The sequence below is a fragment of the Grampus griseus genome (assembly GCF_964374135.1).
Source record: "Grampus griseus genome assembly, chromosome: 6".
Taxonomy (NCBI): domain Eukaryota; kingdom Metazoa; phylum Chordata; class Mammalia; order Artiodactyla; family Delphinidae; genus Grampus; species Grampus griseus.
In genome coordinates, this window is record NC_139000.1 from 17081739 (window position 1) to 17105078 (window position 23340).

General features: G+C 41.4%; 1 protein-coding gene across 3 annotated transcripts in view; it reads left to right on the forward strand.

Moving 5' to 3' along the window:
* ASTN2 (astrotactin 2) overlaps positions 1-23340 on the forward strand; it is a gene marked incomplete at both ends in the record, with an annotated part of 911329 nt that overhangs the window by 359215 nt on the left and 528774 nt on the right. For all 3 annotated transcript variants that reach the window (XM_082657265.1, XM_082657266.1, XM_082657267.1), the window contains one exon: positions 18335-18481. In XM_082657265.1, the coding sequence (XP_082513391.1) occupies positions 18335-18481 (147 nt within the window). The remainder of the gene's footprint in view (positions 1-18334; positions 18482-23340) is intronic.

Genomic DNA, 23340 nt, shown 5'->3' on the forward strand with positions numbered 1-23340 from the left:
GGAATGATTCTCTGACCTCCAAACCTGCACTGACCTCTGCCACCATGGTGATCCCCTTGCATTACTTTCTCTGTTTGGGGACCTGCCTACCCCACTGGGCATTGAGGCCCTTGATGACTCTGATCTCTGGATCCCCTACTCACAGAGCTCAGTGAAGAATGGACTCTCAGTAAATATTCATTGAAGGAATGGATTTCTCCCATTATAGGCAGGGAAGACAGAACTCCAGAGAAGGGAGGGATTTTCCGAAGGTTTCATAGTGAATGGTGGCAGAGTGGTGTTCAAGTTTGGTCTCTAGACTTCCAGAGCACAGCTCTTTGCACAGCACCCTCAGGCCTGCCCTTGTTACTGAAGGACGAGACAGAATGTGGGTCTAGCGTGGCCCTTGGGCAAAGACCACTATTGTTCTGTTGGAGGTGGCATCTTTCAACCAGCAGGTTTGAAAGGTTTAGGCCCAGAATGTCAGCCTGAAATGGGTAGAGGCCACTGTATGGAAATGTATTGGGGCAGAAACGCTTCATGGTAACACTTTTTCCTCTTTTCTTCTTTTCTTCTCTTTTATATTCCCTCCTCAAAGGTCTAAAGGCACAGATGTTTATCTCCAGCTGGCTGTTTAAACACAGTGCCATGTGCTTTTGCTGAAATTTAGTGGTCTGAAGAGACGGTGGATTGGAAAACCAAGGAGGAAAATGCCCCTCTATGTAAAGAGCTGGAGATGAGTGTGTTTTTCCCAGTCAAGTTCCCAGGTGATGAGCAGCCCAACTCCTACACCCAGGAAAGGGCAGAGTCCTCTGTCCCCTCATGGGACCCCAGCTTCTTCCTTTATAAGAGTGAGGTTTTGGGTGTGGAGCAAGACCCTTGGTTTGAGACTCTGCTTTCTCGGGCCAAAGCTCCTTCTAGTTTCTTAGATTTGCAAGAGTCTTATGGTAAACAAGCCCTGGTATGAAGAATAAGGGTATTTCTTGGGTCAGCTAGACCTAGGTTGAATCCGGCTCTGCCTCTGATTGTTTGTGCAGCTTGGCATAAGGGTCTGATCGCTCTGAGCTTCATTTTCCTCATTTATAAAATAGAGATCATGGTACTTAACTCAGAGGGCTGTTTTTTTAACAAGTCAAGCTCCGAGCCTTGGTTCACAGTGGTTGCTCATGTGGAATATCTGTTTCCTTTCCCTTTTGCTACGTTTGTGTGTCTTCTACAACATCCTCGTTAAGAGGCCTCTCTGCCTGAATCTTCCTTGTTTCAAGGCTAACTATCCTGTATCCTTCCTCTGGTGTCCTCTCCTGACATAATCTCCAGTCTAACCCTGGTTACTGTCTTCAGGCCACGGACCACTTGTCTGTGTCTTGCTTAGAGCATCACACAGACCTGAGTTACATTACCAGCTCTGCAGCTTACTAGACGTGTGACTTTGAGCAAACCAGTTCTCCTCCCTAAGCTCCACTTCCCTGCTCATAAAATGGGGATCCAAGGGTTGTTGTGAATGCAAACTGAATAATGGATGCAGAGGGCCCAGGAGAGGCTTAGCACACAGTAGTTTCTCTGTATGTGTTTGAACCTTCTCTTAGTAGAAACTCACTGACCTTCTGACCACATGCTCTTTGTTCCACTTCTGACCCATCCTGAATTTATACAGATAGTTTCCTGGATTCAAAGGTCAGTCTCTACATTTATTGGTCTTGTATTTAATGATGATGATGATAAAAGTTACTGTGCATTGAGCACCTACTATGCAATGTATATTTTCCTACCTAATCTTTCTAATGAGCCTGTGGAGTAGATGCCATTCATGTTTTATGGATTAGGATAATGAGACTTTTTGAAGGTCAGCCAGAAAATAATGCAGCGAGTTTCTCTAACCTCCAGTGTCCCCATTTTTACTTTAATCTACTGTGCTTTAGGCTTTGCACTTTGGGATCTAGCTGTGGATTTGAATTCTTTGGGGCTCAATAGCCTTCTAGACTTGGGCTAAACTCAGTTTTCTTATTTGTAAAATGAGGAGCTAACAAAACTTTATGATTGATTGACTCAAGTGATATCTGTAAAATATTTTGCACCACATGTCATACATAGTGAGTGCTTTAAGAGAAAAGATTATCATCAGCAGCAGCAATTAAGTGGGTTTTCTTTTGAGCTGATCAGCTCCCCGTTTAGGTGATATTCAAACACAGGTTGGATGACCATGGTGGGGAGCATTGTAGGAAACTACCTGTATTATTGTGTTATATGTTAGGGTCAAAGCCCTTTTCGTCCCCTGTGATCCTGAGTTTCTGTGATTCAAATTAAAGCAGATGATACGTGTGGCAGGAGTTAAGGGGAATTTGGCGTTCCTGTGAGTTGTGATGCTTAGGGAAGACTTCCAGGAGATGGGAGTTCTCTGGTCTTGAAAAGTTGGTCTCCCTTTGACATGTTAAGAAAAGTAGGCAGGACAACACATAGGTGTAGGGAATGCATGCAGCTTGATACAAGGAAAGGGACAGGCAGATTTAACTGTGGCAGGGGGTTTATGGAACATCAGGCAGAGCCTTATTTCCCGTTACTTCTCAGGTACAATCTGAATCGGGAGAAAGAGGTGGGGGGGAAGGTACATGGAGGTTTGAGGAAGCCCCCTTCCTTTAGAGGCAATGTGATGCAATGGAGGAAAGAAACATTGAGTTTGGAGGTCAGTAGGTCTTGGTTCCTATTCCATCTCTGCCCCTTGCTAGTTCTGAGCTGTTGGGCAAGTCAGTTAAACTCTGAGTTTCCATTTCCACCAGTGTCAAATAACAGTCTCATTGACAGTAGACATGGGAAATAAAAGGGTTTCTGGTGGTAAAAGCCACCACCACAGACCTAGTAAATATGAAATGCACAATAAACAGCATTCCTCTCCTCCTGCTTTCACAAACCTTGAACCAAAGTTCAGTGACGTCTTCTAAGAGAATGGAACAGTGACTTTTTTGGCAACCTCTGAGAAAAAGCAGCTAGAAATGTGTCTTTCAAGAAGATGGGAGATGATTGGCCCTGATCTTCCTTGGTAGCCATGGAAACCTGTGGCTGCTTTGTGCTCTGTCCGTTTGCACCCACTGCTTGGTCCCTACTCTTCGTTGCCACTCCCCTTTGCATCAGTGATGTGGGCTGAAAGCGGTGGATGCAGCGAAACAGCCTACAGTCTAAGAGGGTGAACCCAGGGATCAAACACAGGTAGCTTAACTTTTTTTTTTTCTTTTGGAAGTCAGTACCAGCTGATGATCACCTGTGAATCTGAAACTCAAGTGTTACCTTTTCTTCCTCCTTCTTTCCCATTTATTTCTGAGCCTTTCTAGAACTTTAGCTCTTTTGAATCATCTCCACGGTTTCTCATTCACACACTGCAATTTCACCTAGGGAGTATAGCATCTTTTTCTTTCCCCTAATGCATTCCATCAGCCTCTTAAATTCCAGTTGAATAGTATTTAACTTTCTACACTGGCCTCTTGTACCTGCCTCTTTTCCTTTCTTGCACATATTTTCCTGTGACTCTGAAGTCCATTTTCCTTAAAAATTATTTTCTAGCTTTGTTGACATATAATTGATGTACATCACAGTATAAGTTTAAGGTGTGCAACAAAATGATTTCACTTACATATTTTATAAAATGATTACTGCAACAAGTTTACTTAGCATCCATCATCTGAGATACAATAAAAAGAAAAAGCAAAAAAGAAGGAAAAAAATGTGTTTTCCTTGTGATAAGCACTTTTAGGATTTACCCTCTTAACACTTTCATATATATTATACCTCAGGGTTAACTGCATGTCATCATGTTGATGTCATCATCCCTAGTACTTATTTATCTTATAACTGGAAGTTTGTACCTTTTGTTCACCGGTCTTCCAATTCTCCTTCTTCCCACCCACCAGCCACGGTAACCACAAATCTGATCTATTTTTCCATAGTTTTTTGTTTTTTTTTTTTAGATTCCATAGATAAGTGAGATCATACAGTATTTATTTTTCTCTGGCTGACTTATTTCACTTAGCATTTTGCCCTCAGGGTCCATCCATGTTTTTGCACATGGCAGGGTTTCCTCATTTTTTTTTATGGCTAAATAATATTCTGGGGGGGGGGGTGTGTCTATCTCATAATTTCTTTAGCTGTGGATGGACAGTTAGGTTGTTTCCATGTCTTGGCTATTGTAAATAATGCTACTGTGAACATGGGGGTGCAGGTATCTTTTCATGTTAGTGTAAAACTATACCTAGGAACCAGAAGGGTACAGAACTTGCAGTCAGGCAAGACTGACTATGCAACTGTCCTCCATCACTTGCCAGTGGTTAAGGCTTGGTTTTCCCACTTTCAGATAGAGACAGTAACCTCCGCCTTGCAAGACTGTTGAAAAGTGTAAGTAGGCAAATGTAAGTAAGATCTTTAACCCAGCGTCTGGCATAGCAGCCACAGTTAATTACTGGGAACTGCTCATATTCCTAACAGTCACCTTTGTATGAACTATCAAAGCAGCTCATTATTTTCCCTGCTTCGTTCCACAGAACAATGGTTCTTCAGTATAGCAATACTTTGGGGAAACACTGGGTTAAATTCTGCGAAAGAGAATTTAATGTAGACCTTTTCAGAGAGTTTAATATCAGATATATACTCTCGCACCTTAAGAGTTGATTATAGAATAGAGCATATCCTAGAAATTTTTGAAAATTGATGTCTTTTTTCTTTTGAGATACATTTTCTGTTTTGTGGGCAATACCGCACTGGCTCTATGGGGCGTTTGGGTACTCTGGTGTGGCCAGTGGTTCTGGAGGTAGGGCTCACAGATTCTGATCCTGCCTTCACATTTCACCAGTGAGACCTGGGTCAAGTGTCACGGAAAGAGCAGTAGGCTGCAGGTCAGGTGTGGCTCTCAGGCCCCGTTATTCCCTTGGTGCCTAAATGGGAGTTCCCCATTAAGTCTCTTGTTCCTCATTTGTATCCTGGAGATAATAGCAACACCCAATGCATTGGATTTTGGTGAAAAGTGAATGAAATATTTGTGAATAATTTGTAAACTAACAAGAATTGAAAAAGTATGGCGTGCCATCCTCATCACCAGCACCCTTGTCACCACACCACTGTCGTCATCTCGAAGTTACCCTCACACTTCCAGGAGCAGGTGTCTGCAACCGCCACAGAGAGATCCAAGGAGCGAGCTGTGTGTAGCCCCATTCAGTGTCTGCTGGCAGTGCCTTTCTGGGGTGATCCAAGCCTGCACTACAGACACACTCCTCATCCACGGGGCAGAGCCAGCCCAGGGGGCTCCCCAGGGGCCTCATGAATAGTGACTGGCCCGAGGCAGCTCAACTGAACTATTTTCTGGGGCTCAGAGAGGAAAAGAAACAGCCATCTAGCTTGCCCCTCCCACCATCTGCCCTCCTTGTAAGCCTCTCTCTGGTGATGCAGAGGTCCCCTTGAAGACCTGTGGTCAATATGAGGGAGGACAGTGAGGCCACCGTGCATCCACCCATAGTCACCATAGGTCCGCAGGGCAAGCTGAGGTCTGTCAGCAGATTGACACTTAGGGTTGGTTCTTCTTGGCTCAGGCCGCATCTAGCATACTGATGGAGGAGTTGTGGAGCATAATGGTTAAGAACTTGGGTTCCGAAGTCAGTTTTTTTTTTAAATTTCAGCCCTATTACCTTTGAGCTGCATGGCCTTTAGCAAGCAGTGGCCTCAGTTTCCTCTTGTGTCAAATGTGGGGGAGAGTAAACAGCATCTCATGAGGTTTCTGTGAAGATAAGTGAGATATTACGTGAAAAATGTTTAATTATATTTTCTGGTACAAAAGTGTTTTTTATAAATGTTCGTGATGATGATGATGATGATATTCTTTGCTAGGAAAGCCACAGTAGAAAAAGCAAATCTATGCAAAGTACAGTAAAGAGGCTCAAAATACGACTTCAGAGAAATAAAGTAAAACTAGCAATATTTGATTTGGAGGAAAGAAAGCTCAAGGCAACTGCATTGCCACCTTGAACTAACTAAATAGCCTGGAGGAGGAGGTCTTGGGTACATCCTATTTGACTTGGGCAGCAGAAGTTGGCTCACAGAGTGAGATTCTAGGACTGTTTAGTACAACTGTCTGAATATAGAATTGCTGCTTCACAGGGGGTGAGTTTGCTGTCTCTGGAAGTATGCAAAGGCTGGATGAGCACTTGCACAGATCTTATAAAGGAAAATCCTAGGGAAGATGGGAGATTTTAAAGGATACTATGGATTTGAGAGCGTCAGGTTCAAAGTGCCAGAGAACACAAGAAACTAGTTCATGGCAGAAATAGAGGGGCAGGGGGTGAGGAGAGACTTGGCCCCTGATGAGCGACAGGGAAAAGGATGCCCCAAAAAGAATGCCCCATATTGACACATCACACTGAAGAAGTGTGTGCAGAATGTAGACACGAGGCAGGCTGAGGAAAGGCAGCTGCCTTCCCCAGAGTTCTGAGAAAGCCCAATTTCAACTATTCTTTCCTTCTGCCTCCAGCGTGACACTTGCACTTGTCAGAGGATGTGTCCCAATTTTAGTTTCCAGAAATACACAGAGAAGCACAGAGGCACTGGAGCTCAGGTGTGGCAGGAATCCCATGAGGTCTTCAGTGAGGTTAATGGGGCACCCCACCAATCTGTGGTGGTCACCCTCATATGCAGGAGGCTGGGTGGCCTCTCAAGGGCTTTTTGTATGATTTCTGGCTGGCCGGGGACCAATCTTTGCTAAAGAAAGTGAATGAATACATTTGACTAGAAAAGTACCAATAGCAGTATTCCAATACTGACACCTCTTGGTAGAATGAGGAATAACATTTAAGCATTTATTCATTCACTCATTCGTTCAATAGATGTTTATTGAGCACCTAATATATCCAGACATGCTTATAGACACTGGAGCTAATAGGAGGGCATAAAAAATGAGGTCTGGCACATAGTAGATACACATTAAATAATTACCTATTGAATAAATTAATTCCCAGATAAGGACATTGAGACTTAGAGAAGTAAGGTGACTTGTCCATGGGGGCCAGCAGCTAAGGTTAAAAGCCAGAATTCCAGCTTCAACCGGAGTATCACCGGCCTCTTGATATCCATGTAGATGCCAAGTGTTGGGCAGTGGGGTTTTAAGGAATTGAGATAAAAGGAGTGACACCAAGAGCGTATATGGATCCCTAAGTATGTGTGCTTGGTGTTGTAACTGTGACCTCTCATTTAATCCACACAGTTTGCCTGCCAGTTAGGGATTATCATTGTCATTTTATAGATTAGAATACCGCAGCTCTGAGAGTGTAGGTGACTTGCCAAAAGTTAGAAGCTACTAACAGGAGGAGTTTAGACTTAAATCTCTATGTCCAGAACCTAAAGCGAACCTTTCCTTTGTTCTAAGTGGCATTTCTACCTTTTGGTCTCCTTTACCCTAGTGTCTGGGTTCCTAGAATCTCTGTCCCTCACCCCAATTCCATATGCCATTTAAAGAAAGAAATGAGTTCTCAGCTTAGGACCCAGCCTCTCGTGCCCCGTGATATCAGGAGGAAGGAATCAGTGGGAGTACAGCAGCTTTTAAGTTTTCCACACACAGGGGTCTGATGGGGTTAGATCTGTTTTCTTCATTGTAAAATGTGATTGATTCAATTCCAAATTTAACTTAAATTTGATTTTCCTCTCTCAACCTGGCATTTCCAAACTGAGAATTAATCAAACCCCAAATTATAGGCAGCATGTGGATCAACAATGCCGAGTTATTTCCAGTCGAATTTCTCAAGCAATGAATTTTATGCCATTCTCTGCTGCCATCAGAGGAGTTGAGGGGTAAGAGGGAGGGGGAAATGAAGGGGAAATTAGATTATTAACTTTCTCCAGTTCCAGCAATCAGTACAACCTGGTGAAATTCTATTCCCACAGCACAGCTCGCCCCCTTGCAAGTGATGGGGAGGGAACTGTAAACTGGGATGTCAACCAGGGATAACCATGACCCTAGCCATCCGACGATGCTCCTGTTACGATATGGAGCTATGATTTATTGTTTTGTTTTGTTTTTACCAATTATGTGCATCATCTTATTTTGTCCTCAAATCAGCCCTGAAAGACCATTGTTCCCATTTATTCAGATGGAGACATTGTGTCTTCTCAGGGTTAGGTCAATGGGCAAGTGTCACATGAGATTTTGTGGTGAGGCAGGATTTAAACAAAGGCATACCTGTCTCCAAAGGCCATGCTCCTTCAGCAACTACATGATGCCATCCTGGGACACTTATTCTGTGGTGAAGTGGGAGGTAGTATGATATGGGGGAGAGGATGGAAAGAACTGGTTCTAATCCTGACTCTGCTACCTATGGATTAAGTGACCTTAGAAAAGTCGTTTTATCGCTCAGCTCGTCTGTTGCTGTGCAAAACAGAGATAGTAGGAACAGTTTGCTGTAAAAATTAAATGAGATAATTTCCCTCCACTAAAATGTAAGCTTCAAAGACTTTGGCTGTTTTGTTAACTGTCCTTTCCCCTGTGCCTAGAACAGTGTGAGGGAAAAGTTGATGTTCAATAAAAATATGTTGGACGGATGGCAGGAGGGATGGTTGGATATAAGTATTAGGCATAGTTCCTGGATCGTAGTAAGCACACAACGAATGGAGGTTCTCTTCCCCGTCTTTACTTACTGTGATGCAGTGCAGAGCCTGGGTGAGGAGGGGTTGGGTATTATGGGATAGATAGTTTCTACCTTGCCGCTGTCTCCAGCCCCTCCTCAGAGCTAACTGCTGATGATCAGTTCCCTAGGCCAGGAACTCTTAAAAAGTCACCTCTGTTTGAGTCCCACTGTGAAGTTTCTGCCAGGCCTAGTTGCCATGGAAACCCCCAAGCCCTAGTGGCTGCTCCACGGGCATCTGGCCTGAGTGCAGACTTGACCTGCGTGCTTTCTTCTCCCTGGACTTCAGAGACAGCTGTGGTGTTTCAGGCATTCTCTGAGTAAATGGCTACCTCAGGGTGCTATTAATTTGCATTCTCTCTTCCATTCCCTTTGCTTCTTAAAACTCTCCCTGCGCTCTCCACTCTGTGTGTCTTTAGCTTCTGTAAAGAATAATTCAATCCCTAGTATGTTCTGATAATGGGTTGGACAAAGAGATAAATAAGTCCTGGTTTCTGCCATCAGCTAGGAGATTAATACCAACGTCTGGCTTGGAAAGATCATTTACCAAGGGCCTATCTATGTGCCAGAAACTGTGCTGGTCATTTGACATTTTCTGTCTCATTTAGGTCTTACAACACTCTTGAAGGAAATGTCATTTTATTCCTATTCTCCAGATAAGAAAACAAAGGGCCAACAAGCTAATGTGACTTTACTCCCCACCGTATTGACTCTTAAAGACCTTGGATTACCGTGAAGATTTAAATATAGGGGATGCAATTAGCCCAGCATGAGCCCAGGGAGCTAGTACAAGCAATCCTACTCCTACCCGTCAACCCTCTTCCCCCAACTAGAAATCAGCCTCATGGAGCCTGGGTGGTACGTCTGGTAGTTGTTTAATTAGTGAAAGGAATGCCTTGGTCACATCTGTTTCTGCTGCTGCATGGGCCAGTCTGAGAGATGCCTTCTTGGACACTCACAGGGCACTACTGTCCTTCCAGGGAGTCCACTCCCCAATGCCAGGCGCCTCTAACCACCTTTCACATCTCACGCTCTGGACCTGGTTCACCTTCCCAAGAGTTTGTTCCTGCTGGACTCATGTTTACACGTTCTTTCTCTTGAAATCAGCCTCCTTAGAGTCGAGACTGGAAACTCAGTGCTGCTGCTGTTATCTGGGAACGGGGGTCGGGGGGTGGGGTGGGATGTTAAATATCTAGATATCTAGGCTAGGAGTCATATGTTGACTTTTTTTTTTTTTTTTTTTTTGCGGTACGCGGGCCTCTCACTGTTGCGGCCTCTCCCGTTGCGGAGCACAGGCTCCGGACGCACAGGCTCAGCGGCCATGGCTCATGGGCCCAGCCGCTCCGCGGCATGTGGGATCTTCCCGGACCAGGGCACGAACCCGTGTCCCCTGCATCGGCAGGAGGACTCTCAACCACTGCGCCACCAGGGAAGCCCCATATGTTGACTTTTTAAGGAAAGACCTATGCGAGGCAACAACGCTTAGTCCATACCCTTTCTGGTAGAAAACATTGACGTTAGCTTGCTTCTGCTGTTTAGTTATGAAACTGTTGATATTATCAGAGTTTGAAACAGCTTCTTGTGGCTCCCAGATGAGAGAGAAAATGTGTTCCTTTTTTTATGTGGTCCTTTTAAGTTAAGAGATTTTCTGTCCCCTGATAGCACAACCATCTTTTTATCTTAACTGCTCTTCTAGTCAACTAATATTTACCAACTATAGCAACCACAAGTATATGAATCGTCCCTACCATAGGCTATGCCTTATTCTAAGACTGGCAATAAAGACAAAGCCCCTATTCTTTTACTTAGTTATGTATGTATGTATTTATTTATTTAACATCTTTTTGGTTTTTTTTACATCTTTATGTAAAAAGATGTGTACGCCCATGCCACTCTCTCACTTCGTCCCAGCTTACCCTTGCCCCTCCCCATGACCTCAAGTCCATTCTCTACGTCTGCATCTTTATCCCTGTCGTGCCCCTAGGATCTTCAGAACCTTTTTTTTTTCTTTTTTTTTAGATTCCATATATATGTGTTGGCATATGGTATTTGTTTTTCTCTTATTTCACTCTGTATGGCAGTCTCTAGGTCCATCCACCTCACTACAAAAAACTCAATATCGTTTCTTTTCATGGCTCAGTAATATTCCATTGTATATGTGCCACATCTTCTTTATCCATTCATCCGATGATGGATGCTTAGGTTGCTTCCATGTCCTCGCTATTGTAAATAGAGCTGCAACGAACATTGTGGTACATGACTCTTTTGGAATTATGGTTTTCTCAGGGTATATGCCCAGTAGTGGGATTGCTGGGTCGTATGGTAGTTCTATTTTTAGTTTTTTAAGGAACCTCCATACTGTTCTCCATAGTGGCTGTATCAATTTACATTCTCACCAACAGTGCAAGAGGGTTCCCTTTTCTCCACACCCTCTCCAGCATTTATTGTTTGTAGATTTTTGATGACGGCCAATCTGACCGGTGTGAGGTGATACCTCATTGTGGTTTTGATGTGCATTTCTCTAGTGATTAGTGATGTTGAGCATCCATTCATGTGTTTGTTGGCAACCTGTATATCTTCTTTGGAGAAATGTCTATTTAGGTCTCCTGCCCATTTTTGGATTGGGTTGTTTGTTTTTTCCATATTGAGCTGCATGAACTGCTTGTAAATTTTGGAGATTAATCCTTTGTCAGTTGCTGCATTTGCAAATATTTTCTCCCATTCTGGAGGTTGTCTTTTCATCTTGTTTATGTTTTCCTTTGCTGTGCAAAAGCTTTTAAGTTTCATTAGGTCCCATTTGTTTATTTTTGTTTTTATTTCCATTTCTCAGAAAGGATCTTGCTGTGATTTATGTCATAGAGTGTTCTGCCTATGTTTTCCTCTAAGAGTTTTATAATGTCTGGCCTTACATTTAGGTCTTTAATTCATTTTGAGTTTATTTTTGTGTATGGTGTGATGGAGTGTTCTAATCTCATTCTTTTACATGTAGCTGTCCAGTTTTCCAAGCACCACTTATTGAAGAGGCTGTCTTTTCTCCACTATATATTCTTGCCTCCTTTATCAAAGATAAGGTAACCTTATATGCGTGGGTTAATCTCTGGGCTTTCTATCCTGTTCCGTTGATCTATATTTCTGTTTTTGTGCCAGTACCATACTGTCTTGATTGCTGTAGCTTTCTAATATAGTCTGAAGTCAGGGAGCCTGATTCTTCCAGCTCCATTTTTCTTTCTCAAGATTGCTTTGGCTATTCGGGGTCTTTTGTGTTTCAATACAAATTGTGAGATTTTTGTTCTAGTTCCGTGAAAAATACCATTGGTAGTTTGATAGGGATTGCACTGAATCTGTAGATTGCTTTGGGTAGTATAGTCCTTTCACAATGTTGATTCTGCCAATCCAAGAACATGGTATATCTCTCCATCTGTTTGTATCATCTTTAATTTCTTTCATCAGTGTCTTATAGTTTTTTGCATACAGGTCTTGTGTCTCCATAGGTAAATTTATTCCTAGGTATTTTATTCTTTTTGCTGCAGTGGTAAATGGGATTGTTTCCTTAATTTCTCTTTCAGATTTTTCATCATTAGTGTATAGGAATGCCAGAGGTTTCTGTGCATTAATTTTGTATCCTGCAACTTTACCAAATTCATTGATTATCTCTGGTAGTTTTCTGGTAGCATCTTTAGGATTCTCTTTGTATAGTATCATGTCATCTGCAAACAGTGAAAGCTTTACTTCTTCTTTTCCGATTTGGATTCCTTTTATTTCTTTTTCTTCTCTGATTGCTATGGCTAAAACTTCCAAAACTATGTAGAATAATAGTGGTGAGAGTGGGCAACCTTGTCTTGTTACTGATCATCGTGGAAATGGTTTCAGTTTTTCACCATTGAGAACGATGTTGGCTGTTGGTTTGTCATATATGGCCTTTATTATGTTGAGGTAGTTTCTCTCTCCGCCTGTTTTGTAGAGGGTTTTTATCATAAATGGCTGTTGAATTTTGTCAAAAGCTTTTTCTGTACCTACTGATATTATCATATGGTTTTTATCCTTCAGTTTGTTAATATGGTGTATCACATTGATTGCTTTGCCTATATTGAAGAATCCTTGCATTCCTGGGATAAACCCTACTTGATCATGTTATATGATCCTTTTCATGTGCTGTTGGATTCTGTTTGCTAGTATTTTGTTGAGGATTTTTGCATCTATGTTTATCAGTGATACTGGCCTGTAGTTTTCTTTTTTTGTGACATCTTTGTCTGGTTTTGGTATCAGGGTGATGGTGGCCTCGTAGAATGAGTTTGGGAGTGTTCCTCCCTCTGTTATATTTGGAAGAGTTTCAAAAGGATAGGTGTTCGCTCTTCTCTTAATGTTTGATTGGATTTACCCGTGAAGCCGTCTGGTCCTGGGCTTTTGTGTGTTGGAAGATTTTTAATCACAGTTTTAATTTCATTTCTTGTGATTGGTCTGTTTATATTTTCTATTTCTTCCTGGTTCAGTCTTAGAAGGTTGTGCTTTTCTAAGAATTTGTCCGTTACTTCCAGGTTGTCCATTTTATTGGCATATAGTTGCTTGTAGTAATGTCTCATGATCCTTTGTACTTCTGCAGTGTCAGTTGTTACTTCTCCATTTTCATTTCTAATTCTATTGAATTGACTCTTCTCCCTTTTTTTCTTGATGATTCTGGCTAATGGTTTATCAATTTTGTTTATCTTCTCAAAGAAACAGCTTTTAGTTTTATTGATCTTTGCTATAGTTTCCTTCATTTCTTTTTCATTTATTTCTGATCTGATCTTTAGGATTTCTTTCCTTCTGCTAAGTTTGGGGTTCTTTTGTTCTTCTTTCTCTAATTGCTTTAGGTGTAACGTTAGGTTGTTTATTTGAGATGTTTCTTGTTTCTTGAGGTAGAATTGTATTGCTATAAACTTCCCTCTTAGAACTGCTTTTGCTTCATCCCATAGGTTTTGGGTTTTGGTGTTTTCATTGTCATTTGTCTCTAGGTATTTTTTGATTTCCTTTTTGATTTCTTCAGTGATCTCTTGGTTATTTAGTAGTGTATTGTTTAGCCTCTGTGTGTTTGTAATTTTTACAGATTTTTTTCTGTAATTGATACCTAGTCTCATACCGTTGTGGTTAGAAAGCATACTTGATACGATTTCAACTTTCTTAAATTTACCAAGGCTTGATTTGTGACCCAAGATATGATCTATCCTGGAGAATATTCCTTGAGCACTTGAGAAAAATGTGTATTCTGTTGATTTTGGATGGAATGTCCTGTATGTATCAATTAAATCCATCTTGTTTAATGTATCATTTAAAGCTTGTGTTTACTGTTTATTTTCATTTTGGATGATCTGTCCATTGGTGAAAGTGGGGTGTTAAAGTCCCCTACTGTTATTGTGTACTGCCGATTTCCCCTTGTATGGCTGTTAGCATTTGCCTTATGTATTGAGGTGCTCCTATGTTGGGTGCATAAATATTTACAATTGTTATATCTTCTTCTTGGATTGATCCCTTCATCATTATGTAGTGTCCTCCTTGTCTCTTGTAACACTGTCTCTTGTATTTTAAAGTCTATTTTGTCTGATATGAGTATTGCTACTCCAGCTTTCTTCTGATTTTCGTTTGCATGGAATATCTTTTTCCATCCCCTCACTTTCAGTCTGTATGTGTCCCTAGGTCTGAAGTGGGTCTCTTGTAGACAGCATATATATGTGTCTTGTTTTTGTATCCATTTAGCAAGCCTGTGTCTTTTGGTTGGAGCATTTAATCCATTCACGTTTAAGGTAATTATTTGTATGTATGTTCCTATGACCATTTTCTTAATCGTTTTGGGTTTGTTTTTATAGGTCCTTTTCTTCTCTTGTGTTTCCCACTTAGAGAAATTCCTTTAGCATTTGTTGTAGAGCTGGTTTGGTGGTGCTGAATTCTCTTAGTTTTTGATTGTCTGTAAAGGTTTTAATTTCTCCATCAAATCTGAATGAGATCCTTGTTGGGTAGAGTAATCTTGGTTGTAGGTTCTTCCCTTTCATCACTTTATGTATATCATGCCACTCCCTTCTGGCTTGTAGAGTTTCTGCTGAGAAATCAGCTGTTAACCTTATGGGAGTTCCCTTGTATGTTATTTGTCGTTTTTCCCTTGCTGCTTTCAATAATTTTTCTTTGTCTTTAAGTTTTGCCAGTTTGATTACTATGTGTCTTGGCGTGTTTCTCCTTGGGTTTATCCTGTATGGGACTCTCTGCGCTTCCTGGACTTGGGTGGCTATTTCCTTTCCCATGTTAAGGAAGTTTTCACCGATAATATCTTCAAATATTTTCTCTGGTCCTTTCTCTCTCTCTTCTCCTTCTGGGACCCCTATAATGCGAATGTTGTTGCATTTAATGTTGTCCCAGAGGTCTCTTAGGCTGTCTTCATTTCTTTTCATTCTTTTTTGTTTATTCTCTTGTGCAGCAGTGAATTCCACCATTCTGTCTTCCAGGTCACTTATCCGTTCTTCTGCCTCCGTTATTCTGTTGTTGATTCCTACCAGAGAACTTTTAATTTCATTTATTGTCTTGTTTATCATTGTTTGTTTGCTCTTTAGTTCTTCTAGGTCCTTGTTAAACATTTCTTGTAGTTTCTCCATTCTAGTTCCAAGATTTTGTATCAGCCTTGCTATCATTACTCTGAATTCTTTTTCAGATAGACTGCCTATTACCTCTTCATTTGTTAGGTCTCGTAGGTTTTTATCTTGCTCCTTCATCTGCTGTGTTTTTCTGTTTTCTCATTTTTCTTAACTTTCTGTGCCTGGGGTCTCCTTTTTGAAACCTGCAGGTTTGTAGTTCCCGTTGTTTTTGGTGTCTGTCCCCAGTGGCTAAGGTTGGTTCAGTGGGTTGTGTAGGCTTCCTGGTGGAGGGGAGTAATGCCTGTGTTCTGGTGGATGAGGCTGGATCTTGTCTTTCTGGTGGTGTATTTTGGGGTGTCTGTGGCCTTATTATGATTTTAAGCAGCCTCTCTGCTAATGGGTGGGGTTGTGTTCTTGTCTTGCTAGTTGTTTGGCATAGGGTGTCCAGCACTGTAGCTTGCTGGTCGTTGAGTGGAGCTGGGTCTTAGCGTTGAGATGGAGATCTCTGGGAAAACTTTCGCCGTTTGATGTTATGTGGGGCTGGGAGGTCTCTGGTTGACCAGTGTCCTCAATTCGGCTCTCCCACCTCAGAAACTCAGGCCTGGCACCCGGCTGGAGCACCAAGACCGTGTCAGCCACACGGCCAGACAAAGTTCAACCAAAGCTGTGATACTTATTTCCCTTGTAGGAGTCCACATGATATTAAGAGGCACCGTGGGAGGAGTATATTAATAGCTACCATGTCTTGGGTCTTACGATTACCCTTTTTCCCTTAACAACATCACCTCCCGGCAGTTCCTGAGGAGACCAGGGTCCTGTGAGAGAGAACTGGACCCCACAGTTTCCCAAAGCTGAAGCCCCAGTGGGTCCTGAGGAGACCCAACTTCCGTTAGTGTGGACTCGACCCCTGGTTGTCCTGAAGCCCGGGCCATCAGCATGGACTCAGCCCTGCGTGTTCCAGTAGCCAAAGACCCAGCAGATCCTGAGGAGACGGGCCTCCTGTCAGCTGTCCACAAAGCCCCTATTCTTAAATTAAGCAATTTAAGGTTCTGAGCAATGAACCTGGCAGGAGAGACATAAAGATGGTAAAGATGGGATCCCTTCCCTCAAGCAGCTCACTGATTATTAAGAAAAATAGGTATCCGTACAAAAATCTAAAAGTGGGCTGTCAGGGGCTCCTGTTCCTTTAGGGTCCATTTATCTGGGAGTGTTGGTTGTCTATGGTTGGCATGATTTTTGACAGTTCCGTGCCTGTGTCTGGTTGCTAATATACTTATTAGCCCTTCTGGAAGATATGATGCATTTACTGAGATGCTACCACATTGCAGACACTGTGGTAGGCATTGCGATACCGTGGTGAGCTGAAGACGCAGTGCCTGCCCTGAAGGAATTTACCATCAAGTTACTAGATTCTAGTGTTTGAATAAGATATTTTAGGAAGCATAACAAATGTAGGCAGTCTTTCTCCCTAGAGGGAGAGGGATTTACACTTATGATTAATCTCAGTGAGTGACGGGAAACAAGGAAACAAGTGGATTTCTATGCAAAAGAAATAGCTCCTATGCTAATATTAACATGATGAAGAGCGCTCACTTTGGCATCACTGCAGTGATGCAGCCCTGCCAGCTCGTGGGCTGGGTAGGAGAGAGCAGCAAGGAGGATGAATGTAGGGACGCACTGTGAAGGCCTCAGATGCCAGGCTAATCAGTGTGGACCACATCCTGTGGCCAGTTGCTCTATAACAGCTCAGGGGGTTCCACCATGGAGTTAGATGGGAAGATGTGCCTACACCTCCCTCATCTCACAAGCAAACAGACAATAGAAGAGATCAGGGGTAAGAGGTGAAAATGCTAAGGACATAGAGTACACGGGACTGCATGCTGTTTAGTTGCTATAAAGGAGGAAGACAGAAGACTGAAAGTTGACATCTAGGTTTCTGGCCAGTTTAAATGGCAGTGCTTTCAATACTTAGGGGAGCCCAGGAGAAGGAGGAAGAAGAGGATTTAAGGAGATGGTAATGCGTCCAGTTTTGAACATGTTGTTTTGTCATACTCATGGGATATTCAGAGAGAGATGTCCGGGAGGTTTGGGCATAAAGGTTTGCTCCAAATAAGAGCAGAGTGGATAATAGAAATTTGGGAAGCATTGTTCTAGACGTGTTAATCAAAGCCTTGACATTAGATGTGAATAGTAAAGCCAAATAATGAGACTCGTTGGGGGCTCAGGATATAGTCCTTAGAATTTCTTTGCTGGCCCAGCACTCTCCTTGCCAGGCAGATCCAATCTACTCATTGTACTGTGACCGTGAAATTGTCTTTAATTTTCCCAGGCAAAACTCCCCTTGTGCCCTCTCTACTAGCTCTTAGCACAACTTGCCTTGGATTCTAATTAGCTGTGGATAAGTCCACCTTTGCCCCCTAGCCTGTAAGCTCCTGCAGAGCAAGAACTATTCTTATTCTGCTCTATGTGTGTCTCACCTAGGAGGTCATCAGTAGATGCTTGGGAAATTAACTTGAAATGATTGGCCTCAAAGTCCGTGAAACCCTTCTAGATGGCAGACATTGTATATACACTATGCCACACACATGATCATCACAACCACCTGTGAGCTGTCTGTTATTATCCTCATCGTGCACATAAGAAAACCGAGTTTCAGAAATTGAAACAGGTCACACAGCCAATGAGGGCTGAAGGCCAAATTTGAACCCAGATGGTCAAACTCCAAAGCCCATGCTCCTTTCCCTAGGCTCTATGAATTCAACAACACAGTATCTTCTCGGTTGCTTCTAAAGTGAGTAGAAAGTTTAGTATCTTCTAAATATTATCAAACATGACCAACCTAATTGAGAGGGGAAGAGTAAGAATTGCCACAATTTTGAGGAAGTTTTTTTCTTTTCGTCTATACCAAAAGGGATAAATAAGCCAATTTTGCAGAGAGTTAAACAAAGACCCAACAGGGGACCACTGAGCTGTCGCTACAAGCACAGAGGTTGGAAAATGTGGTTTGTTTTTCCAGCTTCTCATTTGGAAAACAACAGAATTCCCAAATTCCATGCTATTCCTGTTTCCTCACCTCATGGACTTATGTATCTTTGTGTGTGTTTATGTTACTAGGTTTGCTGAAAAGCCCAGTGAACAAGACGGCCCTGATGCTGATCGCTGTGAGCTCCTGCATCCTGGCCATGGTGTGTGGCAGTCAGATGTCCTGTCCACTCACTGTGAAGGTGACTCTGCATGTGCCCGAGCACTTCATTGCAGACGGTAAGAGCTGAGCGTCGGAGATGCCCCACATCTACTCGGCACCTTGCACCCCTGTGTGCTCCAATATTCCCCATGCGTGGCCCAACCTCAGAATTATATTACTAAAAAAGAGAGAGAGCATCCAAAGACCTTAAGAGGTCCTTATCTCTGAAAATCCTGGATTATTTGAATGGAACTAAAGACTGCTTTTATTCCATGGGCAAGGGTAAGGTTTGTTAATAAAGAAAGAATTCCAATGTGCGTGCAGAAAGATTGAGCTACTTCAGAGAACCTACTGTTTTCTTATCATGCGTGTGCATCCTATGCCTAACTAAAAATACCTCCCCGCCCCCCAAAATAGTCTTTCCTATTTAAAAAATACGACAAAGAAGACTGTATGAGCTTTTTTGGAACTTCCTAAGTGTCCTGGATTATACTCATATCTCTTTCGCTGTAAATGTCCTTTACAAGCATGTTATATCCTACCATTTACTCCTCACCCAATTAGTTTGAATTAATGAGACACTGTAGTTGCTATACTCATTCGCAAAGCATGGTCCAAGAAGCTGATTAAGGTGCTTGATATCTATTGCTAAAGTGCCCTCCAGAAAATTGTTCCAGTTTATATACTCCAGCAGAATGTGATGTGTTTCCCCAAATGCTTGGCATTATTATTTATTTATTTATTTTTACAATTTACATATATTATAACTTTTCCTTTACATACATTACAAATGACAGAAATGTATCCATTTTGGGGAAGAATTTTTTTTTTTATTGACGTGTAGTTGATTTACAATGTTGTGTTAATTTCTGCTGTGCAGCAAAGTGATTGGGTTATACATATATATACATTTTTGTATTCTTTTCCATTACGGTTTATCTTAGGATATTGAATATAGTTTCCTGTGATATACGGTAGGACCTGGTTGTTTATCCATTCTATGTATAATAGCTTACAACTGCTAACCCCAACCTCCCATTCCATCCCTCCCCTCCTCCCCCCTCCCCCTTGGCAACCACCGGTCTGTTCTCTATGTCCATGAGTCTGTTTATGTTTTGTAGATAGGTTCATTTGTGCCGTATTTCAGATTCCACATATAAGTGATAACATATGATGTTTGTCTTTCTCTTTCTGACTTCATTTAGTGTGATCATCTCTAGTTTCATCCATGTTGCTACAAATGGCATTATTTCCTTCTTTTTTATGGCTGGGTAGTATTCCGTTGTATATATGTACCACATCTTCTTTTTTATTATTAGTTTTTATTGGAGTACAGTTGATTTACAAAGCTGTGTTAGTTTCAGGTGTACAACAAAGTGAATACATATATACATTATATATATATATACGCACATGCTCATTCTTTTTTCAGATTCTTTTCACATATAGGTTATTACAGAATATTGAGTAGAATTCCCTGTGTTATACAGTAAGTCCTTATTAGTATTATTAAATGTATTGAAAGTTATCGTAAATATAATAAAGAAGAAATATTAAGTATGCAGCTTAATGAATTTTTACGTGAGTTCACCCAGATCAAACATAAAACATTTCCAACACCTTCAGCTTCCTTACGCCCCCTCCCAGTGAATCCCATCCCAGGGATAACCACCCTTCTAGCACCATATTAGTACCATTATTATTTTTTAAAATATTTTTCCCATTGGATATGTATCAGGTGTTTTTGAGATCCTTTATATATGTCAGCCATATTTTAATGCAACTTGATTTTATCTCTAATTTTTTAAGTTACAGTGTTCACAACTTAGCACCAATCCCTTCAGTATGTTCTGTGCAGAGTGGAACTTTCACCTTTCTCTCCTAGACTTATACTAAAGCATCCTGTGTTTACTCCTACTTCACCATAGTGAACTAGCCCCTACTTTAAATTTTTTTTCAATTATATTTTTATTGAGGTATAGTTGATGTGCCATATTATATAAGTTTCAGGTATACAACATATTTTGCACAATTTTTAAAGACTATATTCCATTTATAGTTATTGTAAAATACTGGCTATATTTCCTGTGTCATACTATATATCCTTGTAGCGTATTTATTTTATATGTAGTAGTTTGTACCTCTTAATCTCCTACCCCAGTCTTGCCCCTCCCACCTTCCCTTTGCCCTCTGGTAAGCACAAGTTTGTTCTCTATATCTGTGAGTCTATTTCTCTTCTGTTATAATCACTAGCTAACTTTATATTTTAATTTTTATTTCCATTTTTCAATTGAACTGCAAGTAAGTTTAGTATTTCTCATCTTATATGCACTCAGTTGATTTTTTGACCAAAGCAGAAGACTTTTGGTTCATCCCTATCAAATCGTATGTGCACATAAGACAGGAAAATATGGGAATATGAAATGGCAGAAGCATAGCAGAAGTAGAAGGGACAAAATTTACTGCAGCAGCTAGGCACGTAGGCTCATGGAGCTTGGGACTGGAAAAATTGCCAGGACCTGGGTGTGGCTGGAACATGGGATGGGAGAGTAAGAGTGATGAAAACCAATAGGGCAAAGTTTGACCATTGTTGGAGGCATGTGAACTTACTTTTTATCACCACCAGTCACTATTCATTAATTGTAGAATGTTAGGTCTTAGAGACATCCACATTTTGAACATTTATTTTCACGCATGTAGAAATGGAGCTCCTAAGAGGCTAAGTAACTTGGTCAGGGTCATGATTAATGGCTGACATCAGAGACTATAGAATAATACAAACAAAATTCAAATGCTTGCCCTATTACCTGCCACTTCCGTAGCCAAGTGAATTATTTACCTCTCTGAGTCTCAATCTCGGCGTCTATAAAATGGGAATGATAATAATACCTACCTCATAGGATTATTGTGAAGCCTACAATTCCGTATTTATCAGATTTTTAGATAGCAAGTAGGTGGGAAATAGCAAAATCAAAGGATTACCCAAGAAAACTGTAAAACTACTGTGGTGGCTTCCAAGGATAGACAAACATGTGGTAAATTAAAAGGTGCCCTTTCCTGGTAATTCGTATTCTGATCTCTGTCATAAACTTAAAGCTTTATAGCTACATGTAGACTTGTCTGCTTCTGCCTCTACACTGGAATGTCTGTGAGGCAAGAATATCCCTGGTGACAAACACACCGCATGGCCTGTGATGGATGCCCAATAAGTATGTGTTGAGTGAATGAACAGGCCCTAAATTAAAGCAGAATTAGGAAAAGTTCTGTGGGATTCTTCTACCAGATGTCTAAGCAGAAAGGGGAGACCGAGTGAAGGAGAACTAAGGCAGAGGATGCACAGAAGTCAGAAAAATTGGAAATAACCGTGGAATATACAAGATTAGAGACACAATTTAGGGCGATCTTCAGGAATCCAGAAAGCAACTAACACCTGAAGTCAGGTGGACAGCTGTCTAATAGTTCTAGGCAAGCAGCCCTTCCACAGCACAATCCCAGTGCCTCTTGTGGGTGGATAATCTCAGTGCATTGCTCATTCCTTTCTCCCAGCAGAAAATGGAGACCCCTTTTCTAGGAGTAGAGCCCAAGTATTAATATTCTCAATAAGAACTTGAGGTGATCCCTTAACAGAAGTTTGAGAGCTGCATCAGTCTCTCTTTACGTGTTACTTTCCTTTCATCTAACAGATTAACAACTCCTTGCGATCTCTTGGAGCCCTGATAGGGGCTTTGGTTTCTTCCATCTTACGCTTGATCAATGCTGTATTAATGGAGCTGCCTTATGGCAATTCCAGTGATCGCCTATAGCACTGAATACCACGTGAATGGTCCAATATGAGTTTTATAACAAGGCAGCTCTCATCGCATGGATTTGGGCTTCACCCAAATTGCCCTACAGGTAGCATTATTGATGAATGGTTATTGGTTAACATTAAAAGCTCATATGAGTTGAGATGTTAGTTTCTTCATCCCTTGAGGCTCCCATTGTATAATATGTCAGGACATATTCACCAAATGTCCTGGCCCTATAGTAAGCCAGTAGAAGAGACAACATTTAAAGGAATAAGCTGTCTAGGTTAAATGGGTGAAATGGTTCCACCCCAGTGTAGATAGATAACACTATACCTAGAGTTCTCTGTTCCATTTTGTTCTGGTAGTTGTGCTTTAAGAAGCACAGAAGGTCAGTGATATATTGGAAGGCATCCAAAATAAAGGAATTGCAGCCAAGGGATTGGAAAAACATTGTCAATACCTAAAAACCCCTTAAGGAAAGGGTGGAGGGAAATCATTCTATAAGAAGAGTTGAAGGAACTTAGACAAAAAGTGAGCTTAGAATTATTGAGCATATCTGTTATGAATATGGCAGTGTTCAAAACACTTTACATGGAGTTACTAATATAATGCTCATATCAGAACTCTGAGGCAGGATTTAGCATCGTCTTTTTGCATAAATGGAAGGTAGTTTTTGGAGATGTTAAGTGATTTGGCCAGATTAACACACAGAAGTGAAGCAAGGTATGAAAACCCAAGACTACCTGAACCTCTCATCCAAGTTTTTTCCATGTCCCATGCTTCCACAAAATTGACGATGATAATTATCATTTGTCTTGAAAAGGGAGCAGGCTTGTTCTGGAAGTCCCCAGGAAGCAAAATTAGAGCCATATGGGTGAGGAGGGTGGTCAGAGATGGGAGAAGATTGAGTCTTAGTCTGAAAATGTCTTCCCTTTCTAAGCTTTAGTCTCATGTATAAAGTGGGGGATTATAGCAGTACGTATCTCCTAGAGCTGTTGTGAAGAATAAATGAAATAATGCTCATAAGGCTTTCAGCTCAGTACCTGAGACCTAGTAATGGCTCAATAAATCATATACATGTTAGTAGTTGTGATAATACTTTTTCAATATTGGAAGGGGGTCCTTGCAAGGTAATGAGTTCCCCATCA